Source organism: Heterocephalus glaber, unplaced genomic scaffold (assembly GCF_053883595.1).
Source record: "Heterocephalus glaber isolate CG9 unplaced genomic scaffold, H.glaber_assembly_v1.0 deba00000331, whole genome shotgun sequence".
Lineage (NCBI taxonomy): Eukaryota > Metazoa > Chordata > Mammalia > Rodentia > Bathyergidae > Heterocephalus > Heterocephalus glaber.
The window spans coordinates 27,422,780-27,450,137 of record NW_028258142.1 but is presented as its reverse complement, the minus strand read 5'-3'; the positions used below and the strand labels follow the sequence as shown (position 1 = coordinate 27,450,137).

At 36.6% G+C, this 27,358-nt stretch overlaps 1 protein-coding gene across 7 annotated transcripts in view; it reads left to right on the top strand.

Moving 5' to 3' along the window:
• Nucleotides 1-255: 255 nt before the first annotated feature.
• The window catches only part of Poli (DNA polymerase iota), a 35,355-nt gene continuing 8,252 nt past the window's right edge, over nucleotides 256-27,358 (top strand). For 5 of the 7 annotated variants that reach the window (XR_015443471.1, XM_004855175.4, XM_087192439.1 and 2 more), the window contains exons 1-7: nucleotides 256-395; nucleotides 1,823-1,948; nucleotides 4,460-4,624; nucleotides 14,389-14,541; nucleotides 17,099-17,335; nucleotides 19,166-19,344; nucleotides 20,183-20,274. Coding sequence is in view for 6 of the 7 variants with exons in the window: in XM_004855175.4 (XP_004855232.2) it covers nucleotides 356-395; nucleotides 1,823-1,948; nucleotides 4,460-4,624; nucleotides 14,389-14,541; nucleotides 17,099-17,335; nucleotides 19,166-19,344; nucleotides 20,183-20,274 (992 nt within the window). In the remaining variant the exon portion in view is untranslated. Of the gene's footprint in view, nucleotides 396-1,736; nucleotides 1,949-4,459; nucleotides 4,625-14,388; nucleotides 14,542-17,098; nucleotides 17,336-19,165; nucleotides 19,345-20,182; nucleotides 20,275-27,358 lie in introns of all 7 variants that reach the window. The other 2 variants (XM_087192430.1, XM_087192436.1) reach the window with 2 other exon arrangements.

Genomic DNA, 27,358 nt, shown 5'->3' with positions numbered 1-27,358 from the left:
CATACTTGCTTTTCACACCAGTTTACACGGCTGCCTTGCTTTTACCCAAAAGTGAGCGGTTAGAGTTCTCACTCCCTCACTTCCTGTACGGAGAGCGCTGCAGAGAACGCCAGCTCAAGGGCCTGTGCGATTCTCAGCTCTAGAGTCACTTGGGCACCAGGCCGGTCGGCCACTACTGCGCAGGCGTGAGGACCAGAGCGGTCTGTGGGCGGTGGGCCGTGTTTTCCCTGGAAACCGAGCGGAGGCTGCCGGAAGCCGAAGTGCTGCTGGTTGCGGCAGCGAAGAGAGGCTGGGGGCGGGGCCGGAGGAGGAAGGTGGACGCAACGAGGAAGAGGACTGGGATAAGCATCCCGCTATGGAGCCGGCGGACGCGGGGGCGGCTGGCGGCTGGCAGGGTGCGCCAGGGCTTCGAGGCATTCTCCTCTGGTGTGAATGAGAAGGTTGGGGCTGGTAGTCAGCGGCCGTTGGGACGTGACCGTCCCTCCGCCCCTGCTGGATTCCTTTCGTTTTCTAGGCCTTTTTCTTCTAGGTGTTCGCTACTAGTATCTTGGGAGGGATGGCTTCACCCAGTAAGAGTACGGCCGGCGCTTCAGCCCTGCATTTGCGAGTGGGGATGCATGTGTACCTCTCTCTTCATCCCCTTGGGAGGGGGCGGGAATCCGAGAAGCAGCCCGAGGACCCTGTGGCTCACTTCCTAGACAGTTTGAGACCTGGTCTTGGCGAGGTGGGAAGGCATAGCTCGGAACATCGCGCGTGTGCTGTGGTTGCTTCTGTGGTGACCCATTTCCAGCCTCTCCTCGTACCAACTTTGTACTGGCAAAATCCGGGGTTGGAAGGCCAAGGCACTGGTTCCCATTACTTGATTTTTTTTTTTGAATAATTTTGGATTTATGGAAAACTTGTGGCAGATATAAATTTTCCTAATGTTAATATCTTGCATCGTTTTGGTGCAAGAAATAAACGTTGATGTGCAAGGCTGTATTCAGATTTTGCTAGACTTTCTACTAATGTTTCTGTTTTCTTCCAGGATCCAAACTAATACAACATTTCATTTAGTTGGACCTATTTTTAATCATAGTTAAGAGCAGGATTTACCTCTCACACCTCCACTCATGGCACAAGCTAGGTTTTAAAATTTTATTTCTTGGTGCTGGGACTTGAACCTAGGACCTCCAACAAGCTAAGCTTGTGCTCTTCCAGCTGAACTATGCCCCCAGTCCCTAGATTTTAAAATCTCAGAATACTCTAGTTATTCAGTCTTTCAATTTAGTTAATATTTATTAATAGTCTGTTATAGTCCAAGTTCTTTTCTAGGCCCTGGGGATTTAGCACTAAAACAGTCTACTTTAATGTGGGAGCTAAGTATATTTCACAGGTTGATTTTTGGTATTTTCTATTTCGGATTTTTTTTGTTGTTTTAATGTCGGGACAGGCCACTGCGGATAATTTTCAAATTGGTTGGGAATCAACATTGTTTCAACTTTCCTGCCTCTTCTGATTTACTCTTAAAAGTGTAAACTTCTCAGTGGTAGTATTCACTTTTACATCGTCCATTACTAATCAAGACTTTTCCCCCCTCAAATTACTATTCTAAGAAAAATACAGTGTGCAAAGAGATGCTAAGTAAACAGGATTGAAGACCCTACTACAGTTGTAGTTTCATTGTTTTAAATGTTTAGATGCTTTGACATAAGAATCCAGAGAAAAAGTTGAAACCACTGTGCATTCCTTCCCAGATAAAATGTTGTAAAAAACTGTCAGCTGCTCGGAGATGATAAGGTGCCTGAATATGTTTGTATCTTTTTGTATAATGAATGTGCAGCAGTTCCTGATCAAGCAGTGCCAACACGAAACATTTCATCCAGAGTTATAGTACATGTGGATCTAGATTGCTTTTATGCACAAGTAGAAATGATCTCAAATCCAGAATTAAAGAACAAACCTTTAGGTAATTCTTCAAATTGATATTTTTGTTGTATAATGATAGAATTAGCTACTTACTGTATTCTGATTTATTAAGCATATTAAAGATTTTGGAAGCTGTTCTTGAGGTTACATAGGCAATATTTGCTTCATGATCAAGTATAAACTTTGTAAGAGTCAAAAAATGATGAATCAGACTAGTACTGTATAGCTAACTGAATTAATAGCAAAATATGTCTTCTGTGTTAAACATCTTAGTTCTCTAGGCAGATTTCTCTTTCAGAGTTTGAAATTTTACAAACCTAGTATGTCAGAAACAACCTTGTTATTTTTATGCATTTTAGTGGAAGTTTTCACCTATTTTCTCCTTTTTAAACTTAATTCTTGACTTGTAATGTCTTAACAGAATAGTTGGATTTTAAATGGAACTTTACTGACAGCAAACTTTCCATATCAACACAAATTTTTAAATAAAAGAAATTTTACATTGAGGATTTACACATTGATATTTTTCATATTTTAACATTTTTTATTATATCTTACATCGGAATATAAAGATTTCTTTCATGCATGCTAGAAGGATATTTTAGTATGAGCGTAAAGAACAATTTTGGGTTTCTTTCTGCTACATAGCTGTGCGTTTTCAGCTTCTTTGACTTTCTGTAGAACAAAGGAGTGACTAGTTTTTGGCATGCCAAGGTGAAGCTAGCTAGCATCTTTAAACTTTTCTAAGGATATCAAGGATTTTTGATTAAAAACCTATTTTGTTTTCCTTCTAAGACATTTCCATTTAGCAGCAATGTAGCACAAGATGCTCTGGAGATAATGCTTATTGAAAGATATTCTGTGATTAAGAAGTACAAATATATGATTATCATGAAGTGAGGGATGTGAGTGCTGAGAGTTTCTTGGAGAAAACATAAGTAGTTTTTCATTTACACTGAACAAATATATGACCAGCTCAGGCTGTGATATACAGTAGGGAGTCCTTATAGTATAATTCTGTATTAAAAGACTTTTTGTGAAATATTTTACCAGTTACATTTTTATATATTTCACTGATGATAAAACTGTTACCTTTGACCCAGTGATTATATTTTTGGGTATAATCTGATATAAAAAAGTTAATGTGGGCCAAGCCTTTAGCACAGTGGTGCCACCACGTGCCTTGAAAGCGCGATGTCCCAAGTTCTATACTTGGTGCCAAAAAACACACACAAGTTAATGTTTCTTTGTCTTGTTTATAATATTAAAAATTTAAAAACAATTCCCTATGATGAACCTTAGTATATATCTAAAATGTACCAATAAAATTAAAATTAAAAGCAAGCCAGGTGAGGTGGTACATGTCTGTAATCCCAGTACCCAGGAGCTGAGGCAGGACAATTGCCATGAGTTTGAGGCCAGCCTGGGCAAGATCATCTTGGACTAGATAGAAAGTCTCTGTCACAGAACAACAAAACACAAAAATTTTAAAACAAATTGTAATGAGAATGGACATAACCGTTTATGTGTTTGCATGTTACATATTTTTAGATGAATATGTTTATAGTGGCATAAAGTCAGTTTGTTTTAAAAAAGCAAATTAATTTTAGATATCTTAAGGTGCTAATAAATTAAAATTTTTGTGCAGTCTTGGGGTGATCATAGTATAATCATTTCTGATAGGGAAACCTCCCTGTTCAGTAATTAGGGTATTACTGGGGGGAGATGCCTAACAATTGCTGTAAGTTGGCGCTTGTAGCAGAACATTGCTTTTATTTACTGGCAATTTACTCAGAAGATAAATGGATTTTTTAAAGCAGCGACCAGTTTTTAATTATAGTCAGTTGTTTTCATCTGCTATGCATGACAATATAAATTAAGGGATTTTGTATTGTCTGGAAAAAATCCTAGAATGATTTTTTTCTGTTTTAGCACTGAAAATTCCGTATAAAATATTGATCTGTGGTAATTTCTGTTAAATTTGGACTCACCTGTTGTATAAGAATAATAGACCCACATTCTAATATGTAATTCCTACTACTATTATTCAATGTTGTTTGATTTCATAACTTCCTTCTTCCCCAAGTAGACAAACAACCAGAGATTAAAAGTGGGATATGGAAATCTGGGTGCAGTGGTGCATGCTTGTAATCCCAGCCCTGAGGGAGAGTAAGGCAGAAAGATTGCAAGTTGCATCCCACCTGGGCAATGTAGTAGAGACTATCTCAAAAAATAAAAATGGGCTGGCACTGTGGCTCAGTAGGACAGTACATCTGGGTTCCATCTCTAGTACCAGAGCGGGGGAAAAAAGGTAGGATGGATATGAGAAAATAATATTTTGCTACCTTATAATTCATGTAGTTAGAAGATAGCTCAAAAACCTGATGTTTTTTCTTTGGAGAGCTTTGATGAACAGAGGCTATGTTTAACCAAGACATCTTTTTATTCTTATTAAAACACATTGCATTTCAACTTATGCACCTAGGGAATAGAATTAGTGAATATTTAAAAATGTTTCTTCGATCCTCATAGAATATTTATATTTTTATAGGTGTTCAACAGAAGTCTTTCGTGATTACTTGCAATTATGAAGCCAGAAAACTTGGAGTTAAGAAATGTATGAAAGTGAAAGATGCGAAAGAAAAGTGTCCACAGTTGGTGTTAGTTAATGGAGAAGACTTGACTCGTTATAGAGAGATGTCCTATAAGGTTACAGGTACAGATTATAGGCAATATGTACTTTAGCATTAATTTTTATACAGGATCCCTGTATACTGTGCACTACAGAAATCATAAATGCTATGAATCATGTTCCTTTTTCCTAAAAGCTTTTTATTTGGGGTCCTGTCTACTTTAAAATTATATAAGGAAGTGACTTTCTGTCTTATGAATAATGTTGACAAGAAAATGTATAGTTGGAAGTAATTTGAATTTTACCATGACTAGTGTTCATATAAATAGCAGAAAAGCCAGGTGTGGTGGCGTACACCTGTAATCCCTGCACTGAGGAGGCTGAGGCAGGAGGGATTGCCACCAGTTCAAGGTCATCCTGGGCTACATCATGAGTTCAAGGCCAGCCTCAACTTATCTCAAAATATAAATAAATAACAAAAAATGTAAATCAAAGTTTCAAAGTGAGAAAATGGGAAGATACATGGTAAAGGAAGACAAATATTTAAGATTTTAAATTTAAATAAATTACAAAGAAATAAAGTTTTCTACTGTACTAATGATAGTTGGGAGAGCCTTCAGTGTTGTTTGGTTAGCATAATTAAAAACTAATTTATTAAGAACTGATAGCAAAGATAATAGGTATACATCATTAATCATTTTTAGATTTTTAAGTATATATTAATATTAAAATTAGCAAAATTCTCACATGCTGAAGTTTGAGTTTAAATTAGAGGAAAAATGAAAATGCATGGGTATATTGCAAATATATGTACTTTAAAAATGTGTAGGGTGAGCTTTATATTATCTTTTTTTTCAGTTTGAGGGGGAATTAAACCATGGGTTGTCTTTTGCATCTGAGCAAATACTTTCCCACTGCGCTACATCCCCAGGAGTTTTTTATTCTGTTTTTGAGACAAGGTCTCCCTGAGTTACCCAGGCTGGCTTCAACTTTGAGATTCTCCTGTTTTAGTCTTCAGGGTGGCTGGGATTATAGGCATGTGTCACCACACACAGCTCTGTGGCTGTATTATCTTTTTTATTATTAGTTTTGCTTTTCTTTTATTAATTGGAGCAGTTTTCATGAGAAGAATTAAATATAGATGATATATGGACAGCTCTTACAACTTAAGAAACCAAATAATGAACAAAGGACAAAGAATATAAATCAGCAGTAGACAAAGACTAGCATAACCAGTGTGTAACAACCACAATGAAAAAAATTACCCAAATTCATTGATGACTAAGGAAATTTGAATTAAGAAGGTATCACTTTATGTTTGTGATACTTTTCAAAAAGCATGTGAGAAAAAGAAGTATAAAGTGCTACAGCTATTTAAAAAAAAATCAAAAAGGCAGGGTATGGTGGCACATGCCTGTGATCCCAGCACTCCAGAGGCTGAGGCAGGAGGATCACTGTGAGTTTGAGGTCAGCCTGGGCTACATAGTGACTTCAAGGCCAGTCTGAACTTCGTAGTGAGACCCTGTCTCACAAAAACAAAAACAGGCCAGGGATTTAGCTCAGTTGTGCTGCTGCCTGCCTCGCAAGTGTAAGGACCTGAGTTTGACCCCGGTGCCAAAAAAAACCCCAAAGCAAAAAAGTAATAGAAAAAAGAAAAACATTGAAAAGAAAGATAAAGGCTAAAGGGGGAGCTCAGTGGTAGAGTTCTTGCTTAGCATGTACGAAGCTCTGGGTTCAGTCTCAGCACCCCCACAAAGGTAAATATTCTTGAACCAAGTGATATCATTGTTAGAGATTCATTAAGTAGAAATAAAATCATAAGTACTTACAGATACCTGTTCAAAATTATTTTTAGCCACAAAAACCAAAAATATTTTTAGCATGGTCTGTAATTGACAAAGAAGCCTTTAACTTTAGGAATGGGATAGTAGAGTATTTTATCCCTGTGACCTAGTAATAGAACAGTATATTTAATATTTAATGATTCACCACCTTTGTGCATGTTCTGTATTTAACTTTTCCTCCTAAACCTTGCCTTTCAAGAATGCCAGTGTGTCAGTAATGTAGATGTCAAAGAAAGGGGATGTTCTTGTATTATATCATGGAATAAGTGCTTAGTAAGATTGTATCAATCTGATCTTGAAAAGTTTATGAAAGCAAGCTTGCCTCTCACTATTTGCTGTATCTATCAGTATTTTAATAATCTTACACAAAGTCAATAGAATAGTTCTTTGAAGAGTCACTGAATCCCCCATAATTTTAAGAGAAATAAAACCATGTCTTGAAATTTATTTAAAAAATGCTTTTTTGTGTAGTATTCCTTTTTTTTCCCTTTAAATTCTTGTCTTGAAATTTTTTTAAAAAAATGCTTTTTTGTGTAGTATTCTTTTTTTTTTCCCTTAAATTCTTTTCTTGGTACATTTTAGGTACACAATACATTTACATTTATCACTGGGTACTTGTAACCTGAACATGATGTATCTTGGTTCTTATTTTTTCCCCATTCCCTGTGTGCCCTTCCCTATTTACAAAGACTTTGTTTCCATTTTTTTCTTTTCTTATAACTTTTCCTTTCCCCTTCCCCTCCCATTACCCCTACCCCTTTGGACCTTTTCTTCCTATTTCAAATTATCAATTATTCATTTTAATCATTTTAATCCTTATTTATACTTTCAGTTTCTCACACCAGAGAAACTATTTGGTATTTACACGTGTCTCCTATTTATTTCACTTAAGAGTATGGCCTCAATATCCATCCTTTTAGCTATAAATGTTAAGTTTCTCATTGTTTATGGCTGAATTAGTACTCTATTTTATAAAAAAAACACATCTTCTTTATCCAGTTTCCAGCTGATGGGTACTTGGGCTGTTTCCAAACTTTTGCTATTACAAACTGTGCTGCTGTAACATGGGTGCACATATATCATTGTATGATTCTTTTAATTCTTTTGGGAAAATACCCAGCAGGGCAATAGCTGGGTCAAATGGGACCTCTAGCCCTAGTTCTTTGAGGTGCCTCCATACTGATTTCCACAGTGGTTGCACCAGTCTGCGCTCCCACCAACAATGGAGAAGGGTTCCTTTCTCTCCACACCCCCACCAGCATTTGTTACTGGTTGATATCTTGATAGCAGCCATTCTTTGTGGGGTGAGGTGGAATCTCAGTGTTGTTTTCATCTGCATCTCTCGAGTGACCAGTGATGTTGAACATTTTTTCATATGTTTATTTGCTGCTTTTACTTCTTTGAGAAATGTCTGTTCATTTCTGATGCCCATTTTTTAATTGGGTCTTTATATTTGGGGGGTCTGATTTTTTTTCAGTTCTTTATATATTCTAGATAGTAGTCCTTTGTCTGAGGAACGGCTGGTAAAAATTTTTTCCCACATTGTAGGTTGTCTCTTAGCTCTGTTGGTAGTTTCTGTTGCAGTACAGAAGCTTTTTAATAAGATGAGATCCCAGTTGTTGATTCTTTGTGCTAGTTCCTCTGCTGTCGAGGTTTTGTTCATAAAGTCTTTTCCTGTGCCAATATCTTCAAGAGTTCAACCTAACTTATCTTCCAGCAAGTTTAGTGTTTCTGTTTTAATATTTAGATCTTTAATCCACTTTGACTTAGTTTAATGCATAGTAATTGATATGGGTCTAGTTTTAATCTTTGGCCGGTTGAAATCCAGTTTTCCCAACATCATTTGTTACAGAGGCTATCTTTCCTCCAGTGAGGGTGGTTGGCCCCTTTGTCAAAGATGAGGTGGCTGAGTATGTCTGGAGTTGTTTGTGCATCTTCTAATCTATTCCACTGATCCTCAGGTCTGTTTCTTTGCCAGTACTATGCTGTTTTTATCACAGTAGCTTTGTAGTATAGTTTCAAGTTGGGGATTGTGGTACCCCCTGCCATGTCTCTCTTGCCTAGAATTGCTTTTGCTATTCTAGATCTCTTCTGGTTCCAGATGAATTTTTGGCTTGTTTTCTCTAGTTCTGTGAAATACATTGTTCAAATTTCAATTGGTATTGCATTGAATCTGTATAGTAGTTTTGGAAGTATGGCCATTTTCACTATATTGATTCTTCCTACCCAGGAACAAGGGATATCTTTCCATTTTCTTATATCCTCTTCGATCTCTTTTTTCAGAGTGCTTTAGTTTTCAGTGTAGAGGTCTTTTGCTTCCTTTGTTAGGTTGATTCCTAGATATTTCATTTTTTTGGATGCTATTGTAAAAGGAATTGTTTCTGTAATTTCTCTCTCAGTGAGTGTTATTTGTGTACAAGAAGGCTATTGTTTTTTGAGTGTTGACCTTGTATCCAGCTACTCTACTGAATCTGTCAATTAAGTCTAGAAGTCTTTTGGCCGAGTTTTTTGGGTCTTCTATGTAAAGTGTCATATCACCAGCAAACAATGACAGTTTCACTTCTTCCTTTCCTATCTTTATTCCTTTTATTTCTTTCTCTTTTCTAATCGCTGTGGCTAATGTTTCCAGAACTATATTGAACAGGAGTGGTGATAGTGGGAATCCTTGTCTTGTTCTTGATTTTAGCATGCAAGTTTTCAGTTTTTGACCATTTAGTATGATGTTGGCTGTTGGTTTTTCATAGATAGCCTTAATCAAGTTGAGATAAAGACCTTTTATTCCAATTTTCTGCAGGGTTTTTATCATGAATGGGTGTTGGATTTTGTTGAATGCCTTTTCTGCATCTATTGAGATGATCATATGGTTTTTGTCCTTGACTCTGTTAATATAGTGTATTACATTTATTGATTTACACATGTTGAACCACCCTTCCATCCCTGGGATAAATCTGACTTGGTCAGGGTGTCTGATCTTCTTGATGACCCTCTGTATTCTGTTTGCCAGTGTCTTGTTGAGAATTTCTGCATCTATGTTCATTAGGGAGATTGGCCTGTAGTTCTCTTTTTGGGTTGGGTCTTTCCCTGATTTTGGAATCAAAGTAACACTTGCTTCCAGGAATGAATTTGGAAGAATTGCTTCCTTTCCAATTTCCTTGATGAGTTTAAAGAGTAATGGTGATAGTTCTTATCTAAATGTCATGTAGAATTCAGCAGTGAAGCCATCGGGACCTGGACCTTTCTTTGTTGGTAAATTTTTTATTACATTTTCAAATTTACTCATTGTAATTGAGGTGTTTAGAATTTCTATATCTTCTTCATTTAACTTGGACGATTAGTATGTGTCTAGGAATCTGTCCATTTCTTCTGTGTTTTCCATTTTAGTAGAGTATAGGTTCTCAGTAGGTATTGATCATCCTCTGGATTTCTGCTGAATCTGTTGTGACTTCACCTTTTTTGTTCTTAATTGCATGAATTTGAGCCTTTTCTTTCCTTTTTTTGATAAGTTTGGCTAAAGGTTTTCAATTTTATTTATTCTTTTGAAAAACCAACTCTTTGATTCATTGATTTTTTTGTATTGTTCTCTTAGTCTCCATTGCATTTATTTCTGCTCTGATCTTAATAATTTCCTGTCTTGTACAAGCTTTGGGTTTGTCATGCTTTTTTTTTTTCTAGGAGCTTGAGGTTCAGCATTAGGTTGTTTATTTGAGCTCTCTCTGTTTTCCTAATATGGGCATTCAGTGTTATGAATTTCCCTCGTAGAACTGCTTTCATTGTGTCTCATAGATTCCTGTATGTTGTACTGGCATTATCATTTACTTGTAGAAACTGTCTAATTTCGTCTTTAATTTCCTTTGTGACCCATTGGTTGTTCAGGAGAGTGTTACTCAATTTCCATGTGTTTGTGTGGATTTTGTGGTTTCTTATGCTATTGATCTCCAATTTGATTGCGCTGTGGTCTGATAATATACAGGTGGAAACTTCAATTCTTTTTTTTTCATACTGGGGATTGACGTTGGATCCTTGTGCTTGCGAGACAGGCGGCAGAACCACTGAGCTAAGTCCATGGCCCAACTTCAGTTCTTTTACATTTACTTAAACATGTCCTATGAGCTAGCATGTAGTTTATTTTGGAGAATGACCTGTGTGCAGCTAAAAAGAATGTGTATTCTGATTTTGTGGGGTGGAACACTCTGTAAACATCTGTTAAATCCATTTGTTCAATAGCTTGGTTCAGTTCTAGAATTTTGTTGTTGATTTTTTTGTCTAGATGATCTGTCTGTGATAGTGGAGTATTGACGTCCCCAGTACAATTGCATTAGTGCTTATTTGGTTTTTCATGTCCATTAGTATTTGTTTTGTATAGTTGGGGGCATTCATATTTGGTGCATATATGTTTATGATTGTCATCTCTTCCTCTTGGATTGTTCCCTTCACAAGGATGTAGTGATGACCATCTTCATCTCTCTTAATTAGTTTTGGTTTGAAATCTACTTTATCTGCAAATAAGATTGCTACCCCTGCTTTTTCCGGATTCCTGTGGCGTAGAGAACTGTTTTCCATCCTTTTACTTTCAGTCTATGAATTTCTTTTTGATGTGCTTCTTGTATATAGGATATTGTTGAATTTTGCTTCTTAATCCATTCTGCCAGTCTATTTCTTTTGATTGGTGAATTGAGGTGATTAACATTGATGGTTATAATTGATAGTTATTGACTCATCCTTGTCATGATGTTTTACTGTTGTTGGCTCTTTTATTCCTTATTTTTCCCCCTTTACCTTTAGTGCCTTACCTTGCGTGGTGTCTTCTCTCTGTTGGCCCTCATGGAGTTGTGACCTTCATTGTCTTTTTCTAGGATATTGTTCCTTTTTTTTTTGGTACCTGGGATCGAACTCGGGTCCTTCCGCTTGCAAGGCAGGCAGTGGAACCACTGAGCTAAATCCCTGGCCCTCTAGGATATTGTTTAGAATTGTTTGGAGTGCTGGTTTGGTGTTCAGGGTGTGTCTTTGCTGTCATAATAGACAATGTGGGCAGCAGTGTGCAAATATAAGTCAATGTGTCTCAGTAAGCCAGTCACAGACCTGTGAGATTCAGGCATATTTCTGGCTGCAAGTCCCAATTTGAGCTCCCTGTCCTCCTGCATGGTTGAACTCTGCAAGGCTCTACTGCAGGTTCCAGCTTCCCTTCCCCTGAAGATAATCCAGGTTCCGATGGGAGGTGATGATCCCTCCAATTTAGCAAGTACAGTGGTCTGGTGTGCCTTTATTGCAGAGATTCTCTTCACTTTTCCAGTGGGTTCAATTTTCATGAAGGGGCCTGAGAGAGGCCCTTTTTCTGTTGTTCGCTTCTGCTGTTATCTTCTGGAGCTCAGGAAATGGCTTTTATGCCCCCCTGTGCCTCTGTAGTGTGGAACCAGGTATGGTACAGCCAGGAGGCCAGAGGCAGAGGGGGCCGGCCCTGCAGACACCCAAGTGGCTAAGCGGGTTGCTGGAGGGTAGGGCTTGGGCAGGAGGGAGCCTGTGTAGTATTCGTTTGATAAATTTTTCTAGATGTTATTTTTGGATATTAGGTATGTACTTTTGAAAAATTATTGCAGTTCATTATAATTGAATACATAGTCTGTCCTCAGAGAAAGAAAAGAATCTCTGGGTAGATTGGAAGTTACTTTTGGTGTTTACCAGGTCACATTGTTATCTTTATTGTTCCTCTCTTATCAGTGTTGGCATCAATAAAACAGAAATGTATTTTTGTAAAAAAAAAAAAATCAGTGTGGAATGACCTAAACCTTTTATTTTTCAGCATTCAGAAATAAAGCCCCTATTCATTTTCATATGCTAAGTAAGAGACATACCTTTAACCCCCTGTGTCTCTGGGTTCCTTATCTGGATTCAACCAACTGAATTGAAACTATAAGAAAAATTTCATCTCTATTGGACTTATACAGACTTTTTTCTTGTTATTCCTTGGATAATACAGTGTGACAACTATTAAAACTATGTAAGATTTTGTAAGTAGAGGTGATTTAAGATATATGGGAGGAAAAAATATATGGGAAGATGTGCTTGGGATATATGCAAATACTGTTTCATTTAATATAAGAGACTTGGGCATCTGGTGGTTTTGGGATCAGGGGGTCCTGAAACTCCTGTGGATATGAAGGAACTACTATTATTCTGTCATTCAGCTGGTATCAATAAAAGGTGATTCAGGTAGAAGTGAGAAATTATTCTAAGTGATTTCATGACTTTTTCTTTTTGTTGGATTCTCCCCCTTTGCGTTTAATTTGTCACGCCCAGTGGATTCATTCTGCTGGGTTTCCTGAGGTTGTGATCCTCATTGTCTTTTCCTAGGGTATTGTCTAAAATTTTTTGGAGTGCCAGTTTGGTATTCATGAAGTTCCTGAGGTGCTCTTTGTCATGAAAGTATCTTATTTCTCCATCAATTTTGAAAGATAGTTTTGCAGGGTACATCAATCTGGGTTGGAGGCTGTTTTCCTTTAGGGCTTGAAATACATCACTCCAAGCTCTTCTTGCCTTGATGGTTTGCATTGAGAAGTCTGCTGTGATTCTGATGGGATTTCCTTTGTATGTGATTTGTTTCTTTTCTCTCACTGTTTGTAGAATTTTCTTCTTCTGTTGGATTTCTGGAATCCTAACTATTATATGCCTATGTGTAGATTTTTTTTTGATTAAGGCTAGCTGGAGTCCTATATCCCTCACTTATCTGTATGTCAAGTTCTTTTCCCTTGCTTGGGAAATTTTCTGCCATCACTTCTGTGAACAGTTTTTTTATGTCATCTGCACTCTCTCCTGTTTCTTCATTAACTCCAGTCAGTCTTATGTTATTCTTCTTTGCATTGTCTAGCAGCTGCTGGATTGATTTCTCGTGTTCCCTTACAATTTTAAAGCAATTTTTATTTTCCTGATCGCTAATTGAAATCTTATCTTCTATATGTGAAATTCTATCCTCACATTGGTTCATTCTGCTGCTCAGACTTGTGATGGAGTTTTTAATCTCTTGGAAATCTGTTTGTATCTGTTTTATGGATTCCATTTGTTTCCTATGTTGGGATTCCATCATGTTCCTCAGAGCTTCTATTTTTTTATCTGTGTCCTCTCTAGATTTATTAATCATGTCTTGTACCATGAGCAAAGTCTTTGCTGTTATCTGAGTAATTATTTCTGATTTCAAAGTTGTTATTAGTTAATTTTAATAAGTGAAAGTTGACAGTCCTTTTGAATTTATTCTTAATATTGGTGAAGTTCAGTTTAATAAACATTTGACTTTAGGATTAGGTATTATGCTAGATGCTGGGTATTTGAATGTCTGTAAGTTGTGGCTCATCTCTGCACATATTCTGGGGAATGGCTAATCAAAATACTATGTTTGGGCCAGGGATTTAGCTCAGTGGTTTTGCTGTCTGCTGCACAAGCACAAGGACCCGAGTTCAATCCCCGGTACCAAAAAATACAAAAAACAACAACAAAAAAAATGCTATGTTATAGTATATTTTGAAAGTTAAGTGACTTTTGTTTGACTCAGTAATAAGTAGAACATTTAAATGTTATTTTGTTTTGCCTATTTTAAACTCTTATGGAAAATATTACTTTTTACTTTCCTAAGCAGACTATAATTTATTTGATACACTGCTTCAAGATTATAATTAACTCTAAGCATTGATACTTAATGTACTAAAAACATAGAAATTATAGGTATAGAAGATTGAGATAAATATATTGCCATGAGTAATTGCCCTGGGAATGTCATTTTTGGACCTGTTTCGTTGGAAAATATTGCTTCTAATCAAAATGTTCTACAGGAAAAAAATTCTCAGCCAACTGAGGGTGTTATTAACCTATTAAATTATTCACATATTAAGGCTTATTAAAGATACTGTGTAGCTATATATATATAAACCTTTAAAGATATAGTTAATGTGTCTTAAACATTAGATCTATTCTAGTTATAACATCAATTACATGCATTCTAATATTATTTCAATCTAGAATTGTTGGGAGAATTTACTCCACTTGTTGAGAGACTTGGATTTGATGAAAATTTTGTGGATCTAACACAAATGGTTGAGAAGCGACTCCAGCAGCTGCAAAGTGATGAACTTGCTGCTGTGACCGTGTCGGGCCATTTATATAATAATCAGTGTGAGTAGGTTTTTATTCATTCTGCTTAGTGACTAAAAGTACATGTATTTCTTTTTTTTTTTGGTACTGGGGATCGAACTTGGGTCCTTGCACTTGCGGGGCCGGCGGTGGCACCACTGAGCATTAAATCCCAGGCCCAGTACCTGTATTTCTTAATGTTCAGTGAGTTTACTGTATTTTTCTGAAAGATTTAGGACTTGTTTTTGGAGGTACAGCCATAGTTAGTCAGTAATCTGTCTGAAATAACTAAAATTAGGCATTACTATTCCATAGTAAGGGCAAAAAAAAAAAAGATCTTAATGACATATAGCTCAGTGGTCTTTCATCTATCTGACAGAGTCTGTCTGTGCCATTTTAAGAACTGTCCCCTTTCTTAGGTCATCTGCAAGTTTCAGGAGGTGACTTGTTACTATGATTTTTAGATTATTTTTTGATTCTTTTAAAACTATCTCTAAGTGAAATTTTGAGGTAGGCTGAATTCACCATTGATGTATCTTTTATCCTCTGAGGCACTGAAAGCCTCGTGTTGTTCTCTTTCTAGGTAAGTGCTGTCCCACTGAGCCATACCCTCAGCCCCTTGTTCTCTGACTTTATAAGTTAACAGCTATGGAATCTTGTCCATGCTGTGGAATCTTTTTTTTTTTTGAAACAGGGTCTCACTGGGTAGTTCAGGCTGGCCTTGGAATCATTATGTAGCCCAGGCTGGCCTCAGCCTTGCAGAGACCCTTCTGCCTCAGCTTCCCAAGTGCTGGGATTACAGGCGGGTGCCACCCTGCCTAGCAAGGCTGTAGAATGTTGTCTGCCATGTGCTAGTATATTCTCCAATCTCCTATTTAATCATTCATATAATCATTATTAGCAAGAAAGCAGCGTGGTTCATCTTCATTCCATTATTAAGGTGTGATTGATTGATGATGTTTCCAGGGATGTTTGCATTGAAAATAAGCTTCAGTAAGTGCAGTAAAATCTAACTGGACTTGCAGACATCTTGTGACTCCTGGTGACTTGCCATATCATACCACATAGAAGACAAGCTGCTCTGGTTTTGCATAAGAATTTCCTGACCTTTTGGTTTTAGGTCTCAGCATGCGCTCCTCTTATATCCCTACTTCCAGGGCTGGTCATCATCTCCAGTATAGTTTTCCACAGAAGAAAAGCGGGTAGAGCTCCAGTTTTTAGGAGATAGAAAGCTTTTCATGTATACTTTATACCTGTACTCGTTTGTCAAAGCACTAAGTTGCAAGAAAATTCAAAACATATTTCTGTGTCATTTTTAAAGCAAGCTCAGATTTTATTGGTTTGAACATATCACTGTACAGAGCTAGATTTCATATCACAAATAGGAAATGTTTAGTTATTCATTAATTATTCTTTAACCCAAGATTAAAAAGTTCTTTTTAAAACCTATAGAAAAGTTGATAGAAACATACAGTGAACACCTATTATGGCTTTTCTTGTAGATATATCAAATATCATTTTGCCATGTTTACCTTGTTCTTTTTGTGGAAAGACTGATGAACCATTTGAAGTGCAGAAGTCATGACACTTCCCCCGTAAATCCTTCTAGTATGAGCACTGAGGATAAGGATATTTAATGCTTAATATTTCTCACCTAAGAAAATTTGTTTTTATGTAATTTCCCTACATTTTTCAGGAAAGTTCTCTTAAAGTATGTACAGGTCAGAAGTTTTTTAGCAGCACATATAAGTTTAGGTTATAGATGCTGGTAGGTATTTTTAAACAAATCAGATTTTATAATTTTTTTTTGTTTTTTTGTTTTTTTGGTACCAGGGATTGAACTCAGGACCTTCCCCTTAACCCCTGGCCCTTATTTGTTTTGTTTTTTTTTGTGGGGGGAGGGTGTCAAACTCAGGACCTTGCGCTTTTGAGGCAGGTAACAGAACCACTGAGCTAAATCCCTGACTATAATCTGTTTAGTAAGCACTTCAAGCATATATTTTTTGGAATTCATATGTGGTATTTGTTTACTTTACAGTATTCCTATGAAAAACTAAAATAAGTCAAATGAGTAACAGGGTAGTGGTAATTGGGGGTGGGAGGATTGGTTTAAAACTGAGCTCTGTACCTTTTCAAAATTCTTGTAAATGTGAGGCTGGGGATTTAGCTCAGTGGCGCAACGCCTGCCTGGAAAGCACAAGGTCCTGAGTTGGATCCCTGGTACCGCCAAAAAAAAAAATCTTGTAAAAAGGAAAACTATATCAGATGAGATCTGGTGCGTTCAGGGTGGTATGGCCGTAAAAGAGGTAGGGGTAAAGGGAGGGGAAGGGGAAAGGAAAGAATGGAAAGGAAAAATTATGAGAAAAGAAAAAAAAATGGAAATGATGTCTGTGTAAATAGGGAAGGGTGGAGGGGGTGAAGGGAGCACAGGAAATGGGGAAAAAATAAGAATCAAGATACATCATGTACAGGTACAAGCACCCAATGATAAATGTAAATGTATTGTATACCTAAAATGTACCAATAAAAGAACTTAAGAATAAAAAAAAAAGAAAACTGTAATAATTTTGTGTGACTTTTAACAACATTGTTTTTATAGCTGTAGACTTGCATGATACCATGCACGTCAGACTACTTATTGGATCCCAGATTGCAGCAGAGATGCGGAAAGCCATGTATAATCAGTTGGGACTCACTGGCTGTGCTGGAATCGCTTCTAATAAACTACTGGCAAAATTAGTTTCTGGTGTCTTTAAACCAAATCAGCAAACGGTCTTATTACCTGAAAGTTGTCAAGATCTCATTCTTGCTTTGAATCATGTAAAGGAAATACCTGGTAAGACAAATAGATTTAAAAAGCTTATATTGGCTTTATGGTGTATTTCTTTAATTTTAAAATTTATCGATACAGTGTAATTTCTACAGGCATGTACTTGGCTCTTGGAGAAAACTTAAACTAAAACCAAAACAGAAAACCCCATAATGTTTTCTGGAGAAAATCTGTGTAAGGAAGTATATGAAAAGTATATGAAATACTTTTCTACTTCTCATCATAAAAGTTATAACCTGGAAATATATGATCCTTTCTTACCGGTCCCTGTGTTCATACTGTGCATGGCATCTGTAGAGGGAAGTTCATCTTTTACTAATGCTCCTTGGGGATTATATGTAAAGTATTTGGGCTACAATGGGCCTTCCAAAGTTTCTAGGCCAGGCTTCTCATTTTAAAGATGAGGGAATGGATTTCCTTGAGGGTTCACAAGACCTATACAGGTCATGGGGCAAACTTGTATCTTTAAAGATCAAATACCTATGTTTTTATAAACCATCTGCAATGAATGTGGTAAACTTGATTACTGTAGCATTCTGGGGAATGAGATCAGTAAATCTGTGAAACATTGTAATCTTTTAGATGTCATAAATTCCCATTTTGACCCATGTTTGATTCTGAAATGTACCATATACTGTCTTACCTTCCTTAGTAGTACAGTAGTACCTCAGTTTACGAACTTAATTTGTTTTATCACTTTGGGGAAGATGGCTGCCTTTGTGTTTGTGTGGGGAAGAAGACTGTGGTCGTGTTTATCATCCACTGCAGAATTTGCAAATGAAAACAAGTTTGCTGAACATTTTTGTTCGCGAACTGAATTGTTTGCAAGCAGAAGTGTTCATGAACAGAGGTATTACTGTATAGTTCTAATTTGAAATTTTGGGTTTGCATTCTAAAGAACAGTGTCGTACTAATAAGCTGAGGACTGAATATTGGTGCAAAACATTCTAACTTACTTTGCATTTTCAGTGACCGTATCCGCATTTTTATAGGCTTTCAACTTTTTTACTCATTGCTATTGTTACTCTTCCTTTATTTCTGCTATAAAACACCTGTCAGTCAACTTTAATAATTTCCCCGCCCTTACCTGTCTCCTCTGTTTACTACATTTACTGTGCAAGGAAACCTGATAATTATAGAATTATTATTTTTTAAACGAAAGAAGTATAAAGCATTAAGTGGTCTGTTTCTCCTGTGAATGAAATGACTTACTTTTATTGCAGGAACTTTTGTTTTCTTGCTCTTAGTTGTATGCTGGATAGTAAATATTGCAAGATACAATCTGTGGATAAATGTGTAGTGCTGTGTGGAAAACAGCTAATAAACACACATTAAAATTCTTATAGTGACAATCTTTTTGTTACATTAATAATCATGATTCCTGAGTTCTTCCACAGTAATATGTAACAGGTGCTAAAAGTTTCATTTTATCAAGACAGAACTTATTGGCTGTCTGTAAATTTATTTTGCTATATTACATTGGGAGCTTCAAAGAGGTATGTGTAACTCACTCCCTGAGTGGAAGAAGGGTAACCTCATTTGTAGTGGAGTTTGATTTAGCAAAAAAGTTTTTTTTTTTTTTGAGATAGAGTCTTGCTTTGTAGTTCAGGCTGGCCATGAGCTCACTATATAGCCCAGGTTGGTCTTGAACTTGCAACAATTCTCCTGCTTCAGCATCTTGAGTGCTTGGGATTACAGGCATTTGCCACCATGCCCAGCTGATTTTCCTTATGGAAATATTACGGAATTTAAGATATGGTTCATATGTTTTTAACATTTTTATCAGCTTTAAGGAGTAAAGTTACTACAACATTTTATGCATTTCTTTTTGTTTAGGTATTGGCTATAAAACTGCCAAATGTCTTGAAGCACTAGGAATCCGTAGTGTGCATGATCTCCAAACATTTTCATCCAAAATATTAGAGAAGGAATTAGGAAATTCACTTGCTCAGCATATCCAGAAGCTCAGTTTTGGAGAAGATAATTCTTCTGTGATACCCTCAGGACAACCTCAGGTATAAGACCGTGGTATTTATCTTAATTAAGTACATTAATTGTCACATTATTTACAATAAAGATTTCTAGTATTTGTATTATTCTAGTTGGCTTTTCTAGTTTATTCTATAATAGTTTACTATTACCAAGTTTTTATTCTATTTTGATTTTCAGTTAGTAAATGATCCCTTTCCTATGAGAAGGCTAATTTATTATACTAGATTAATAAATGTTCTTAAATTGAAACTGATAACTAATATTTTAAAATCTAAAGTTAGCCACTTTGAATTGCAACTTAATTTTATTAGCTTATAATGCATATATGTGGCACAATATTTTAATCTTCAAAAAATCTTGTATTCTGAATAGGTCAGTGATTTAACAGGAAAAGGTGTAATCACCCAGTTAATACTGATTTTTCTCCTATGTGACAGACACTAAATGCTTTATATACCCCATTTAATCTTCACAACAAACTTTTGAGGTAGGCAGTACTATTGGTTTTTATTCTTTTCTTCCCCTATTTTTTAAAGATGAGGATAGTGTACTTCAGAAAGGCTAAATACTTAGTCAAGGATAAATCAGATTTGAGTTTTAGGGGATTAAGATGCTGGTTGTAGTCATACAATAAAGTTTGGGATTGGTATAAGAGCTCTATAATTTTCTTGACTTCCAATGCACTTTCTAGTGGAGGACAATAACTTGCAGATAAAATCTTAATATAAAAGTGAACTAAATGATTTAAGCATGACAAGTAAGTTAATAAAGAATGTATTAAGTATTTATTTGACATATACACTGCTAATTGGATATATTTATTTGAGTTTACATTAATTCTTGTTCATGCTTCTTTGGTAGTCCTTTAGTGAAGAAGAGTCATTTAAAAAATGTTCATCAGAAGTTGAAGCTAAAAAGAAGATTGAAGAACTGCTTTCTATCCTTTTGAATAGGTGATTTTCAATCTATTTTCCCAAGTCTTCTATTTTCTATGCAGTATATAAAAAACACTCAGTGTGGTAACTTGGATTTTGCAGATTAACTGGAGACTATAAGTAATGCTGTTCATCATAGGACATTTATCATCTATATTATAAACTATTGCAAAGACAGTAGTATGTGATCTTAACTAATTTGATCCATCTAGTCTTAATTCTAATGACATGGTAGTTATAACATGTATCTTAAGCTATAGCAACCTGAATTGTTTTTATGGACATCCCTAATGTTCCTAGACATGTTCAACTCCCTAGGTAAGGAAGTTTTAATCTTTCTTTTTAAAAAAATTTATATATTAATTGGTACATTTTAGGTATACAATACATTTACATTTATCATTGGGTGTTTGTATCTGGACATGATGTATCTTAGTTCTTATTTTTTCTCCCATTACCTGTGCGCCCTTCACCCCCACCACCCTTCCCTATTTACATAGACTTTGTTTCCATTTGTTTTTTTCTTTCTCATATTTTTCCTTTCCCTTCTTCCCTTTCCCCTTCCCCTTTGGACCTTTTCCTATTTCAAATTATCAATTATTCGTTTTAATCATTTTCATCCTTATTTACACTTTCAGTTTCTCACACTAGAGAAACTATTCAGTATTTACACATGTGTGTCCTATTTCACTTAGGAGTATGGCCTCAATATGAATCCATTTAGCTATAAATGACTCTAGTTTCTCATTCTTTATGGCTGAGTAGTACTCCATTTTATAAAAAAACCACATCTTCTTTATCCAGTTTCCAGTTAATGTGCACTTGGGCTGTTTCCAAACCTTAGTTATTACAAACTGTGCCGCTGTAAACATGGGTGCACATATATCTCTGTGGTATGATTCTTTTAATTCTTTGGGGAAGATACCCAGTAGGGGAATAGCTGGGTCAAATGGGACCTCTAGACCTAGTTCTTTGAGGTATCTCCATACGGATTTCCACAGTGGTTGCACCAGTCTGCACTGCCACCAACAATGGGGAAGGGTTCCTTTCTCTCCACAACCCCGACAGCATTTGTTATTTGTTGATTTCTTGATAGCAGCCATTCTTTGTGGGGTGAGGTGGAATCTCAGTGTTGTTTTCATCTGCATCTCTCGAATGACCAGTGATGTTGAACATTTTTTCTTATATTTATTTGCTGTTTTTACTTCTTTTAGAAGTGTCTGTTCATTTCAGATGCCCATTTTTGAATTGCATCTTTGAATTTGGGGGGGGGTCTGATTTTTTTCAATTGTTTATATATTCTCGATAGTAGACCTTTGTCCGAGGTACAGCTGCTAAAAATTTCTCCGTATTGTAGGTTGTCTGTTAGCTCTGTTGGTAGTTTCTTTTGCAGTGCAGAAGCTTTTTAATAAGATGAGATCCCAGTTGTTGATTCTTTGTGTTAGCTCCTGTGCTACTGAAGATTTGTTCATAAAGTCTTTTCCTATGCCAATGTCATTGAGAGTTCTACCTAACTTGTCTTCCAGCGAGTTTACTGTTTCTGTCTTGATATTTAGCTCTTTAATCCCCTTCGATCTTAGTTTAGTGCATGCTGATAGGTATGGGTCTAGTTTTAATCTTTGGCAGGTTGAAATCCAGTTTTTCCAACACCATTTATTGAACAGGCCATCTTTTCTCCAGTGAGGGTGGTTGGCTCCTTTGTCAAGGATGAGGTGGCTGAGTACGTCTGGAGTTGTTTCTGCATCTTTTAATCTATTCTACTGATCTTCGGGTCTATTTCTTTGCCAGTACTATGCTGTTTTTATCACAGTAGCTTTGTAGTATAGTTTCAAGTTGGGGATTGTGATACCCCCAGCCTTATCTCTGTTGCCTAGAATTGCTTTTGCTATTCTAGGTCTCTTATGGTTCCAAATGAATTTTTGGATTGTTTTCTCTAGTTCTGTGAAGTATATTGTTGGAATTTCAGTCGGTATTGCATTGAATCTGTATAGTAGTTTTGGAAGTATGGCCATTTTCACTATATTGATTCTTCCTACCCAGGAACAAGGGATATCTTTCCATTTTCTTATATCCTCTTCGATCTCTTTTTTCAGAGTGCTTTAGTTTTCAGTGTAGAGGTCTTTTGCTTCCTTTGTTAAGTTGATTCCTAGATACTTCATTTTTTTAGATGCTATTGTAAAAGGAATTATTTCTCCAATGTCTCTCTCAATGGGTCTGCTATTTGCATATAAGAAGGCTATTGTTTTTTGAGTGTTGACTTTATATCCAGCTACTCTACTGAATCTGTCAATTAGGTCTAGAAGACTTTTGACTGAGTTTTTTGGGTCTTCTATGTAAAGTATCATATCGTCAGCAAACTGACAGTTTCACTTCTTCCTTTCCTATCTTTATTCCTTTTATTTCTTTCTCTTTTCTAATCGCTGTGGCTAATGTTTCCAGAACTATATTGAACAGGAGTGGTGATAGTGGGAATCCTTGTCTTGTTCTTGATTTTAGCATGCAAGTTTTCAGTTTTTGACCATTTAGTATGATGTTGGCTGTTGGTTTTTCATAGATAGCCTTAATCAAGTTGAGATAAAGACCTTTTATTCCAATTTTCTGCAGGGTTTTTATCATGAATGAGTGTTGGATTTTGTTGAATGCCTTTTCTGCATCTATTGAGATGATCATATGGTTTTTGTCCTTGACTCTGTTAATATAGTGTATTACATTTATTGATTTATGAATGTTGAACCACCCTTGCATCCCTGGGATAAATCTGACTTGGTCAGGGTGTCTGATCTTCTTGATGACCCTCTGTATTCTGTTTGCCAGTATCTTGTTGAGAATTTCTGTATCTATGTTCATTAGGGAGATTGGTCTGTAGTTCTCTTTTGGGGTTGGGTCTTTCCCTGATTTTGGAATCAAAGTAACACTTGCTTCCAGGAAAGAATTTGGAAGCCTTGCTTCCCTTTCAATTTCCTTGATGAGTTTAAAGAGTAATGGTGATAGTTCTTCTTTAAATGTCTTGTAGAATTCAGCAGTGAAGCCATCAGGACCTGGGCTTTTCTTTGTTGGTAAATTTTTTATTACATTTTCAATTTCACTCTTTGTTATTGGGGTGTTTAGAATTTCTATATCTTCTTCATTTAACTTTGGCAATTCGTATGTATCTAGGAATCTGTCCATTTCTTCTATGTTTTCCATTTTATTAGAGTACAGATTCTCAAAGTAGGTATTGATGATCCTCTGAATTTCTGTTGGATCTGTTGTGGCTTCACCGTTTTCATTCTTAATTGCATGGATTTGAGCCTTTTCTTTCCTTTTTTTGATAAGGTTGGCTAAAGGTTTATGGATTTTATTTATTCTTTCAAAAAACCAGGTCTTCGATTCATTGATTTTTTTTATCGTTCTCTTAGTCTCCATTGCATTGATTTCTGCTCTGATCTTTATAATTCCTTTCTTGTACGAGCTTTGGGTTTTTTATGCTCTTCTTTTTCTTGGAGGTTGAGGTTCTGCATTAGGTTATTTAACTGAGTTCTCTCTGTTGTCCTAATATGGGCATTCACTGCTATGAATTTCCCATGTAGAACTGCTTTCATTGTGTCCCATAGATTCCTGTATGTTGTACTGGCATTATCGTTTACTTGTAGAAACTGTCTAATTTCTTCTTTAATTTCCTCTGTGACTCATTGGTTGTTCAGGAGGGTGTTATTCAATTTCCATGTGTTTGTAGGTGTTTTGTGGTTTCTTATGTTATTGATCTCCAATTTTATTGCACTATGGTCTGATAATATACAGGTCTGATAACTTCAATTCTTGTACATTTACTTAGATTTGCTGTATGAGCTAGCATGTGATCTATTTTGGAGAATGACCCATGTGCAGCTGAAAAGAATGTGTATTCTGATTTTGTGGGGTGGAACACTCTGTAAACATCTATTAAGTCCATTTGTTCAGTAGCTTGGTTCAGTTCTAGAATTTCATTGTTAATTTTTTTCCTAGATGATCTGTGTATTTGTGATAGAGGGGTGTTGAGGTCCCCCACTACAATTATGTTATTGTTTATTTGGTTTTTCATGTACATTAATACTTGTTTTGTATAGTTGAGGGCATTCGTATTTGGTGCATAAATATTTAGGATTGTCATCTCTTCCTCATGGATTGTTCCCTTCACAAGGATGTAGTGACCATCCTTGTCTCTCTTAATTAGTTTTGGTTTGAAATCTACTTTGTCTGCAGATAAGATTGCTACCCCTGCTCTTTTCTGGGTTCCTGTTGCATGGAGAACTGTTTTCCATCCTTTTACTTTCAGTCTATGAATTTCCTTTTGAGTTAGGTGTGTTTCTTGTATACAGCATATTGCTGGGTTTTGCTTTTTTTTTTTCACTGGGGATCGAACTTGGGTCCTTAGCTTGTGAGGCAGGCGGTGGAACCACTGAGCTAAATCTCCGGCCCTGGGTTTTGCTTCTTAATTCATTCTGTCAGTCTATTTCTTTTGATTGGTGAATTGAGGCCGTTAACATTGATAGTTATAATTGGGAGATAATGACTCATTCTTGCCATGATGTTTTACTTTTGTTGGCTCTTTTATTTCTCATTTTTCCCCCTTTCCCTTTAGTGTCTTACCTTGCATGGTGTCTTCTCTCTGTTGGCTCTCATGGAGTTGTGACCTTCATTGTCTTTTTCTAGGATATTGCATAAAATTGTTCGGAGTTCTGGTTTGGTGTTCATGAAATTTCTCAGGTATTCTTTGTCGTGAAAGTATCTAATTTCCCCATTGATTTTGAAAGATAATTTTGTAGGATACAACAGTCTAGGTTGGAAGTTATTTTCTTTTAGGGCTTGAAATACTTCAGTCCAGGCTCTCCTTGATTTGAGGGTTTGTGCTGAGAAATCTGCCGTGATTCTGATGGGCTTTCTTTTGTAGGTGGTTTGTTCCTTTTCTTTAACTGCCTGTAGAATTTTGTTCTTATGTTGGGTTTCTGGGATCTTGACTATTATGTGTCTAGGTGTAGATTTTTTTGATTGTGGCTGGGTGGAGTTCTATATGCCTCACTTATCTGTATGTCCAATTCTCCACCTCTGCCTGGGAACTTTTCTACTATTACTTCTGTGAACAGATTTTTTATGTCTATTGTACTTTCCTGTTTTTTCATGGGCTCCTATCAGTCATATGTTATTCTTCTTTGCATCATCTAGCAGCTGTTGGATTGATTTCTCATGGTCCCTTACTATCTTTAAGAAATCTCTGTTTTCATGGTCCTTAACCACGATCCTGTCTTCTATATCTGATATTCTGTCTTCAGATTCTCTTAGTCTGCTCTGCATGCTTTCAGTGGAGTTTTTAATCTCCTGAATATCTGTTTGAATCTGTTTCATGGATTCCCTTTCTTTCTTATGTTGGGCGATCATGGTTTCCATTTGTTTCTTATGCTGGGCATTCATGGCTTCTAGCATGTCTTTGATCTCATCTATTTTCTTATCTGTTTATTCTCTAGAGCCTCTAATCATGTCTTTCACTCTACTCACCATCTCTGTATTTATCTGGGAGATTATTTCTGCTTTGAATTTTTCTAGATCCTCATGCATCTGTTTTGTTAACTTCCTGTGCTATCAGTTCAGGGTGTCCAGGTGGTTGATTATCCAACTTTTCCACCTCATTTCCCCCAGAATTTCCTTTTTGTGGCGTGGAAGCCTGCGTTTGTGCCTTATTTAAATGTCTTCTCATTTTTTGTTTTTGGTACTGTCCTTGGTTTAATTCCTGGGTTGATATTTCAAACTTGCTTAATGCAGGTATCTTTGTTGCTTGTGTTTAAAACCCTTCTGGAATGATTGCTTTGCAGAGGTGTCTCCCAGATATGGCTTGTGTTTAGGTTTTGAGGCTCTAATGACTCTGAGGATATTTTATTTTCCTTATACCAGGAAGGAAAACTGATCAGATCAATCACAACATGTTAGACCAAATGATACAATCAGCAATACCATAGTATCAAGCGCAGCTTAGAAAATGACAATTTGTGGTGGTTATTAATCTATCACATTTAACTATGTTAAGTATAATCCCCTGTGCCACTGTAGTGTGGGACCAGGTAGCAGAAGAGCTGGAAGGTGGGGGCGGGGGGCAGGGGCGGGGAGTGGAACTGGGCCTTACAGCGGAGCACTGGATGGAGGCAGGGCTCCAAGCCGCTCCTGGGACCTCACCGTGGCATGGGCAGGGAACTGGGATGCAGCCGAGGAGCTTCACGCTGCTTGGCTGACCTGCGGAGAGCTTTAATCTTTCTTGATGGCAGTTGCAAAGCCTTTGCCCTTAACTTTATAGTTACTGTCTTTTCAGTTAGAGAAAAAAACAGGAATAATTCTTTCAGAATTCTAAACCCTTATATAGGAATAGTTACATAAATTTGTGACAGTTGAGGATAGGAAGTTATTAAAGCACAATGTTGGAGGAAGCAGGAGAAGCTTTTTATCTCCTTTGCCTCAGTCTGTGTAAAAGTGAAAGGAGTTGAAGGAATGGCTAAATGAAGGTATGTGTGATTTCAAGTGTGTGCAGGGATTCTCATTTCTAAGTTGGCACGAAGAGTCTACTGGGGTGATTCTGAATGTATGAACAGCGTGACCAACTGAAGTACAGATTTAGCATTTATTTCTCATATCTTCATAGAGGAGTATTAATCTCTTCTCCCGTTTCTTCCATTGTCTTTGTTATTACAAATGTCTCAAATTGGGATGTCAGAAGTCTAACACTTTAGATGTGTTGCTGTAATAATTCTAGGAGGGCTAACTGTATCTAAATAAAGTGGATTTGGGATAACTCTAATCTCAGGAAAATGATGAGGTGACATTTCCTTTAACTTTGTTGTCACACGCAGCATGCTGTCATGTCTGGAGTTTTAATCACTGTTGGCTGTATGCAACTGAGGTTGCTTGTATGACCCACTCCAGCAATGTGACTCAGGCTGTGCAGGGGAGTGCACAAGTGAAACTGGGTCATCTGCTCAGCTTCAGCTAAATACAAGACTCTGCACTTTGAAATGTCAGGCCATTGGAAACAGTTCTACACATAGAGAAACCACAAGAAGTGTATGTTTTACAGGTTTTTCTTATTTGAAGAATCAGACCA